At 49.7% G+C, this 8,602-nt stretch overlaps 1 protein-coding gene across 1 annotated transcript; it reads right to left on the bottom strand.

Moving 5' to 3' along the window:
* Positions 1 to 451: 451 nt before the first annotated feature.
* On the bottom strand, positions 452 to 8,156 carry LOC110091752 (uncharacterized). Its single transcript, XM_078384032.1, has 8 exons — positions 8,036 to 8,156; positions 7,490 to 7,582; positions 6,254 to 6,402; positions 5,759 to 5,928; positions 3,831 to 4,089; positions 2,429 to 2,682; positions 1,531 to 1,634; positions 452 to 600 (listed from the first exon to the last, which is right to left on the bottom strand). Exons 1-8 carry the CDS (start codon positions 8,154 to 8,156, stop codon positions 452 to 454), a joined length of 1,299 nt encoding a protein of 432 aa, XP_078240158.1.
* Between the last annotated feature and the right edge of the window lie 446 nt (positions 8,157 to 8,602).

The following is an 8,602-nucleotide window of genomic DNA, read 5'->3' as shown; positions in this document are numbered from 1 at the left end:
AAGCTCGTCCAGACCTCAGTTTTGTGCCTTGAAGGAGGACACCGGCTGAACAACAGAGAAGGACAACGGATCGCTCCCAGGTTGAAGAGGATGGAAATGAGGATGCTGCGAAAAACAGAGAAGGAAAGAATTGTTTCCCTGTCAGTGTGTGCATTCAATCTAAATCTTAAATGTCTTTGGATAATTTGGTAAAAGATGGCCCAGAGAGACAGGAGTGTCCCACAACCTGGCATTTGTTGACCGAGGGTCCTTCCCAAAGAAATTCAGCCCACACCACCTGAACTTCACAGGCCTTGCTCTGACGGGTCACCAAGAAACGCCAAGAAATTGAGCCTTCTCAGTTGTGGCACCATCCTTGACTGGGGTCCCATTAAGGACTTTGCCAGACCCCTTCCCTCCCTCCCAGCCTTCAAGAGGAAGCTCAAGACAAAGCTTTGCCTACCTGGGGCTTCTACTGCCCTCTCAGCTCCTCCTGGTCCAAGACACCTCTCTGACAGGGCTCAGTGTCTGCTCTCTCTCCAATTTTCTCCCCCAGAATTTTGGAGATGGCGGAATAGATGGTGACAATGTTAAGGCTTCCGTTTTCGCCTTTCTTTGGAACTGAAAATAAAAACAACACACAGATGTAAGAAAGGCAAGGCACAAAGGAGACGCTCCCATGTACACCCCTTCCCATTCTGCTCTGTTCCCAGGTTAGGGTTAGAGCAGGGGATCCCAACCTTCAGCTTCTAGGCTCTGCTGAGTTACAAAACTTTCTGAAATCAGTGGCTCCCAACCTTGGGTGCCCGGATGTTCCTGGACGACCACCCCCAGAAATCCTGGCCAGCACAGCTAGTGGGTGGAGGCTTTGGGGAGTTTTAGTCCAAGAACATCTGGGGACCCATGGTTGGGAACCCCTGGGTTAAAATAGTGCTGTGGGCCCCGGGACTCCCAAGATATGGGTGGAGCTGAACCGCTCATTTGCTTTGGTCGCATGGCCCATGGTCTTCGTCTCGCACCCCACACGATGAGACGGTGAGATCCAGCCTTGGGCTGCTCTGTAGATGAACAGGGCTCAAATGCATTCATCCCTGAATCGACCACCATGGCCCGTGGGCCTGCCTGAAGGTGGCCCTTGATTCAGTCGGTCTGCTCTAATGGCCATGCCCCATTGGGTTTCGGCCCGCAGATTTCACCTTCATGCTTCACAACAGAATTCAAAGTGTTGGCTCTAAGCTATAAAGTCTGGAACTGCTTAGGCTCAAGAGATCTCAAGGATTGTGTTTTCCTTTCTGAGCCTGCCCAGGCGTTAAGATCGCCAGGAGAGGCCTTGCTCTCGGTCCCGCCACCTTCACGTGTACAAACTCTGCAAACAAAGCTGAGTCGTCTGGAATCTTGAAATCCCAGGAAGAATGGAAAGGGAAACCCTCGCCCTCTGAGGCTCTCCCTGGAAGGGTTGGGGACCAGACAGGATGCTTTGGCCCAGAAAGGTAGCAATCAAGTCCTTCTGTCATTTCTGGAGAAGGAACTTCTCTCTTTTTTGCAACAAACCTGGAAACACAGGAGGCGCTGGTGGTTGGCCCGAGGACCTGCTTGTGTTCATGCTTGGGTTGGAAAATGTTAGTTCTGATAGAACAGGTGCTGAACTGAATGTCCTAGAAATAATGATAATCATAATCATAACACTCAGTATTCATGTCGTGCTTCACATGCACTATCGCGTTCCTGCCCCGACCACCACTTGGCTAAATTAAACAGGGTCTGAAATCCTGTTCCTGTAACGTCACCCTGCATAAATCAGACATCGTCATCATTGGAAATCTTTAATTTCCACGGCTGATGGTCCAATGTTCAAGTCTCCCCACTCTGTTGTGAGGTTCCCAAACACTTCCCAAAGGGCTAAGAAGATTCTAAAAAGATTAACCACTGAGCCACAAAGCTCCTACTCAATTCAAGGCAGAGCTTGTGCACATGGCCGGCTCCTCCTGCAAGCATTCCCTCTCCAAAGGTGTCCAAGACAATGGCCTTTGCACCAAGTGACTACTTATGGGCAGGCGGAGGTAGCCGGCTGCTGAGCCACCTCCTGAGAGGTGGGGATTTAGGGTGTTTGGTGCCCGGCAGCTCCACCTCAGGTGTGATAACACCTCCAGCCCCTTTACACAAGCGAGAGGCAAGTCCAGTGGAGAAGCTGCTTTCTTTGGGATACCTCAGTGGCCTGGCATTTTCCACCTTCTACCCAAGAGAGATTTCTTTACCATTTCCCTGTTTCCCTCATGTCCAGGCAACGGGGCAAGATCCGATTCAACGTTTGGTAGGAGGGGGTAGCCAGCCAGCTCTCCGAGGGGGTCAGAGGATGCCCGGGGCAAAGCAGCTTTGCAGAAATGACCACAACGGCAGCCCTCTAAGGTCTGGCCCAAGCAATGGCAACGGCTCCTTCCTCTGAGCTCACCTGATCGGCTTGACTGAGGTCTTGCTCCCTGCGTAGGTCTCAAAGCTGTCAGCATTTTCGTAGAGGAACCACTCACTAAATGTCCTGGTGTCTCCTATCTCCAGAATTCGCCGCTCATCGGCTGTGTATTCTTCCTCGATGTCAAACCCACTCTGATGAGGTGTTTTGGCTGAAATCTGTCCCTTCTCCTTCTGCTCCTGATTGTTTTCTTCCTTTTCCTCCTGCACCTGCCAGTTAAGGAGAGAAAAAAAGGAGTTGGTCTACTCTGGGCAACTTAAGGCTATTCTGCTCTGTGAATCAATTTCTGCTGTGCAGCTGGGAGAGAATTTAATCAAAATGCAAAACTCTGCAACATAAACCACTACAGAGGAGAGATCATTCAGTTTCAGTTTCTTTCTAATAGGTGTTTTCCAAAATCTCCTATTTCCTTCCTATTTAGGATAGAGAGAAGGTGAGAGGAAAAGTGTGTGAATCTACGAGAAACCAGACGATGCAAAGTCTTCCTTCCAAGTTTAGAGCTTTGAGGGCATAATTCTTAAAAGCCTAGGTTTGAACCTCTGGGGATTCAAGCACCTTGGCGAAGAATTAGGGTTGCCACTTCATTTCTCTGTCATGCACCACCTCCAAAAACCTATGGGTGTCATGATCATGGGAAAAGGCAGGATCTCTTTAATTTGGTGACTGCAAATGGAGGTTAATTCAAGTTTGGTTCAAAAGATTTTCCCCCAACCTCTGACTCTTCAGCCAGATGCTTAAACCACTGACCTGTCCAGCCAGCTGTAGCTAACTCATGGGCAGAACCATACTAGGAAATGTAGTTAGTGTCCTGAGAAGAAGTGATTTCTTAAGAGAGAAAAGACCTTTATTGATCCTACCATGCCTGTCATGGTAAAGGAATAACCCCACGGGAAAAATATTTTTTCACATGTATTACCAGAACTGGCCACTGGAGAGTGCCAGTGACCATCCTATGTATTCTTCACTAACAACTATTCATTGCACAGTCTCTCTCTCACTCTAGTGGCCAGCTCTGGTAAAACACATGAAAATATTTTTTCCTGGATTTTTTCTTTTAATATTTTCAGACCATAGATAATTGAAACGGTGGATACAGATCCCATAGATACAGAGGTCCTACTGTATCCATAGCAGGAAACACATGTTTCCTGCTATGGTTAATTTGCTCCTCTTATCTAAGCATCGCTTTGGTTCTCCCCAGCCAATTTTGTCTACTGCTCTTGTTAGAAGAACTCTCAAGAAGTGTTCTCAGAGAGCCGCACAGAGCTAGTAGGGACCTTGTGTGATTCCAGTGGTCAATTTAAGCCACTCGAGTGTTCAAGAGCCCTCTCCAATTCCCTGGTCTTGTGAACAGCAAACTCCGCCAAGCTCCTTTTATACTCACGGCTTCCTCGTCCCTTGGTATAACAGGAATGCTCTGGTGGTCTATACCAGTAAAGGAGACGGGTTTGGGCCTGAAATAGCATGCTGGTGGGTGATGGAGCAGGTAGATGAGTTTGCGCCAGCACCGGAACTGGTTGTCTTTCTCCTTGGTGGAAGGGTGGAGTAGAAGGTAATAAGATTGCCCACTGATCAGGATCATTTTAATGATCTGCTTCTCTCGGTCATGAATGGCCAGCTGTACGAATTTCAAAGGAATGAGCCTGCAGTGGCAACACAGGAAAGAAAGGGGAAAAAGGGCTGCTTATATAGGACCCCATAGCGCTGAAAGCACCCTCTGGGTGGTTCATAATTTAATTATGAAGGCTGCACACTGCCACCCTCCTCACCTTGCAGGGTACTCAATTTTACTGACCTCGAAAGGGTGGAAGGCTGAGTCAGCCTTGAGCCTGGGACTGAACCCAAATGATGAGCAGAGTTTTAGCTGCAGTACTGCAGTTTAGCCACTGTGCCACAAGAATCCCTCGGAGAAGGAAACATGGAGCCTGTTTTTTCCCCCTCCCTTGTCTTTTCTAAATCTAATGCAGATTGGTGGTTGTAGGCTTCCTTTCTACTTCCTTGGAAGTTATTTCCTGATTCTTCTTGCCAAAACACTGCTTCTTTTAAACACATTATTAAGCAGCTATCTTCCAAGAAAGGCACCATCTTGAATTCAAGTCCTTAGGACAGGTCTACTGGTTGAGATCAACCTGATGGGAAGGGATGAAGAGGGCCCAGGACTGGAGGGGACAGAACCAAGTTCTCTAGTCACACGATCAAGATTCGGCAAGCGAAACTCATCCCGTGTGCTAGACAATCCTGCCATCCGGTTGGCATAGCTGCTTGGCCAAGCTGTGGCCGACCGGAGCAAAACGGCCCTCAAAGTACCCCCTACGGACCAATCACATCCAGCAGTCTAGGATCTTTCTTTTGAACGGCTTGCAAGAAGGCAGTGAACAGACCGAAAAGTCTCGACAAGGAGGATGCTTTGAGAATCCAGTGGAGGCAGAAAAGAAATGCTTCTTTGCCATCATCACTACTATCACCACCACAGAGCAGGCTGGCTAATGGTCCCTAACCGTGTGTAACTTGTAACTCTGAACTTGTAAACTGCTTAGAGTAATGCCTGCACTAATGGGGTGGTATATACATCAAAGAAAGAAAAAAAAAGGAAGGAAGGAAGGAAGGAAGGAAGGAAGGAAGGAAGGAAGGAAGGAAGGAAGGAAGGAAGGAAGGAAGGAAGGAAGGAAGGAAGGAAGGAAGGAAGGAAGGAAGGAAGGAAGGAAGGAAGGAAGGAAGGAAGGAAGGAAGGAAGGAAGGAAGGAAGAGTTGGACACGACTGAATGACTAAACAACAACAAATTGGGGAGGTGAGGACCAGGTGTGGAAACGGACGCTAACTCTCTCTCTTCACATCTCTTAGACTGCCATATAGACCCTCTTCTGCTGTATTTCTCCCTGGCAAACATCCTTAACTGTGGAAGCCCCATCCCCATCATCATCATCATCATCATCATCATCATCATCATCATCATCATCATCATCATCATCATCATCATCATCATCATCATCTCCTCTCCAAATACTGTATCTCCCCCTCTCAAACACACGCCAGTCTCAGGCAGTCAGAAATGCTTCCGGGGAGAGCCGTCCGCCAGGGAGATGCTTCTACCCACCGAGGAAGCACAGACAGCTCCTATAGGCTACCTGACAGGAAATAATCCCACAGCAAAAATGGGGGGGGGGGGGGAGGTAAGGAAAGATCCACCTTTAGGTAGGACCTCCTCACCTGTCCTTTGTGGCCCTTAAGGGATGTGCTGACTTTCTCCATTGCCTCTGTTGCCAATGGAGACCGTTGTCTCCTCCGTAGCTGCTGTTGGACTCGGTGCTTACCTGGTGAGTATTAGTTCCTCCTTAGGGGGTCCCCGGGAGAGCCGCATCACCACCGGACGGGCGATGAACATCATGTTGGGCAACGGCAGCTTCATGTCATCGGAAGCGATGCCGATGATGGCCTCATGGCCATGGTTATGGAAGAAGACAGGCTTGCCCTTCCTTGAGACCTGGAAAGAGAGTGGACGCCAAGAAGGGTCTGAGAAGGGTCGAATGAGGCGGGAGAAGGAGCTCTCCTAGAACAGAGTGGGGGGTGGACTCGATGATCCATAGGGCCCCTTCCGGTTCTGAGATGATGGCGATGATGCTCCAGGACCCTCCTACTCCTGCATCTTGTTTCCAACCAAGGTGGATTCAGAACCAGCTTTATCGCCACCTCTGATCTATTGTTTGTGAAGGGTGGAGTCCTAGAAGAAAGAATGTAAGTTCCCGGGAGCTGTCAGGCTGGAATGCCATCACGGATGCCCAGACATCTCTCCTCTCTCACACACTTACCTGCACAAATCTGCTCTCGAACATGGCAGGAGTCTTAAAAGGAGGGTATTCTCCTTTGGCCAGGTAGTTCTGGAGGACTGCATCGCCTGGCCCTTGATGCGGAGAAGAGGAGTCAGGACCGGATTGAGGGCTGCGGAAGGCGGGGTGACCTGCAAGCAGATGTTCAGAGCCTTGAACAATTCTATGGTGTATAGACACCCTGCTTTTCCAGCAGCAAGGCGATAACGGAGGTCCTATTTCCAGAGCCATAATGAGGGGTGGGTCAGCCAGGGGTTTGCCAACATTTGAAAAATGAGCTGCTGGAAGGGTGTGACCTCATCCACTGGGATTTGCGGCTGGAAGGGCACAAATGTGTGTGTGTGCGCACACTACCTCTAGCTAAACAACAGCTGGTGCATTCGGCATGGAATCCCGGTGACTACTATGTGCTCAGACCCAGGTCTTCCTCTCCTCAATGTATGTCTGGCTCATGTGGCCTGAACTTACCAGAGAGGGAAGTGAAACCCCAGCCACCAGCATTTCCAAGGGAACAGGAGCTAGAGATGGGCACAAAGTCCTTTGGACGAACTGGTGCTCAATGCTTCCCAGCCGCATCTCCTCCAGCGGGTGCCCACTCTGGGGCAGTTCCCGGAGGAGGCAGATCAGGGAAACTGGGGCAGGGCCTCCAAGTGGGCAGTCGCCGGAGGAGGCGAGATCGGGAAGTGCTGAACATCATCCAAAGGACGAAACAAGCACAAACCGTTGTTTGTTGCCCTAGGGCGGACAGGAGTGAGTGGTGGGTCTGGAACAAAAGACCACAGAACCGAGAGGTCCTAAATATTTAACCTTTTCCAGGAAAGCACCCCATGCTTCACCGTCCGCTCCCGCCCGCACAAAGTTATCCGCCCCGTTTCTTTCTTTGGTTGGCCATGTGGGGACTTGGGGGAAATCATAACATGATGGGAGTGATTGAAACTCGGTTTCCAGGCTCTGGATTGGAAAATAAATAGAATAACTGAGTTGGAAAGGGGCCTCTAAGGCCATCAAGTCCATCCCCCTGCTCGATTTTGACAGGAGAGGATAGGAGGGGAGTTGTAGGCCAACACATTTGAAGGGGAGCAGGTGGTTGTTTTAGCTGTACACTGAGAAATCAACAAGCCAAGCCGGGGTGTGTGTGTGTGTGTGTGTGAAACCCAGAGTTGATGGATCCATTTAACTCATTCTGCAGTCATGTTGAGCATCACCCCATCCACTCACCTGAGAACTCTTGACAACGTGTCTTTTCCTCCTCGCAAACGTCTTTGTCGGGTCCCGGAAGCTTCACCTGATTCCTCGGTCGTTTTTTAAATCCTGGGATCCAGGAGAAAAGAGACATCTGCCCAAGAGAGAGGTGAGATCAGGGCCCAGGTTAGCTGGGCCAGGGAGATAATGTGGCTCGACTAGGGCAGACCCGGGTTCGAGTCCTGCCACACTCATTGACCTCAACAGTTCTCTCCCTGCCTCTTTAAGTGCTGGAGTCACTCCTTAAATCTCTCACTGATCTTGAAATCCCTGTTAGGGCTGCTATAGGTTGGTTCTGATTTGGAGGCACAGAAGAAACACATCTGTCTGTCTGTCTGTCTGTCTGTCTGTCACTCCAAAGTGCATCACCTTCAGCTAGATTCCATTAGAGCACTTTTCTTTTTCTTTTCTTTTGATGGCCTAAATTCATCAAAGCGAAAGCACAAGCTGCACCTTTGTAAATGCATCGGGCTTCTGGATGATGGTAAAGGGGCTGATTCTGGTTAACGGAAAAGGTAGCACCTTTGGTGACAGAAAGGAGAAGCTTCTCTGAGTGACTGTAAGAAGCAGCTTTTGTCCATCTTAGCAGCACCAAGAGACGGGGAGATGGTTTCTGCTCCTCCAGAGGCTGACGGGCAGCCATCCCCATAACCCCTGACCACAGGCTGTACAGGGCAGGGCTGATGGGACTTGCAGTCCAAGAACATCCAGGGATCCAGGAGATTCCCATTCTACAAGGAGAGGTCATCCCTTTCCCTTTTAAGACCACGTAATAATAACTGTCCAGATTATGACAGAATAAACTCTCTAAGCCCCGTGACCATTTCTCAAGGGAGGACTTCTCCAAAGGGTGAAATTGTGTGATTCCAAACCCCACCCCACCCCTTCCTGAGTGATTAGGGATCGTGGCATCTTGTGGCAGCCCCTGCCTCTATCCTGCCCAGTCCTGTCACCCACAAAAGTCCTAAAGGATTACCTCCACCTTCACACGGGAGCTGCTCTCGCCACCTGAGCATCTTGGCTCCCCATTTCTGTGCTTCCTTCCAAAATGCTGCACCTGATTCTCACCCTCCCCTCCCCATTCCCAGC

This window comes from Pogona vitticeps, chromosome 1 (genome assembly GCF_051106095.1).
Source record: "Pogona vitticeps strain Pit_001003342236 chromosome 1, PviZW2.1, whole genome shotgun sequence".
NCBI classification, from domain to species: domain Eukaryota; kingdom Metazoa; phylum Chordata; class Lepidosauria; order Squamata; family Agamidae; genus Pogona; species Pogona vitticeps.
The sequence above is the reverse complement of the archived record's forward strand: the minus strand, read 5'-3'. Positions and strand labels throughout refer to the sequence as shown.

Coding starts and splice junctions, on each gene's coding strand:
- LOC110091752 (XM_078384032.1), bottom strand. CDS start 8,156: ATGGCTGCCCGTCAGCCTCTGGAGGAGCAGAAACCATCTCCCCGTCTC. Junction 4,090..5,758: donor GAGGAACTAATACTCACCAG/GTAAGCACCGAG, acceptor TTGCCACTGCAG/GCTCATTCCTTTGAAATTCG. Junction 601..1,530: donor AGCGCCTCCTGTGTTTCCAG/GTTTGTTGCAAA, acceptor TTTTATTTTCAG/TTCCAAAGAAAGGCGAAAAC.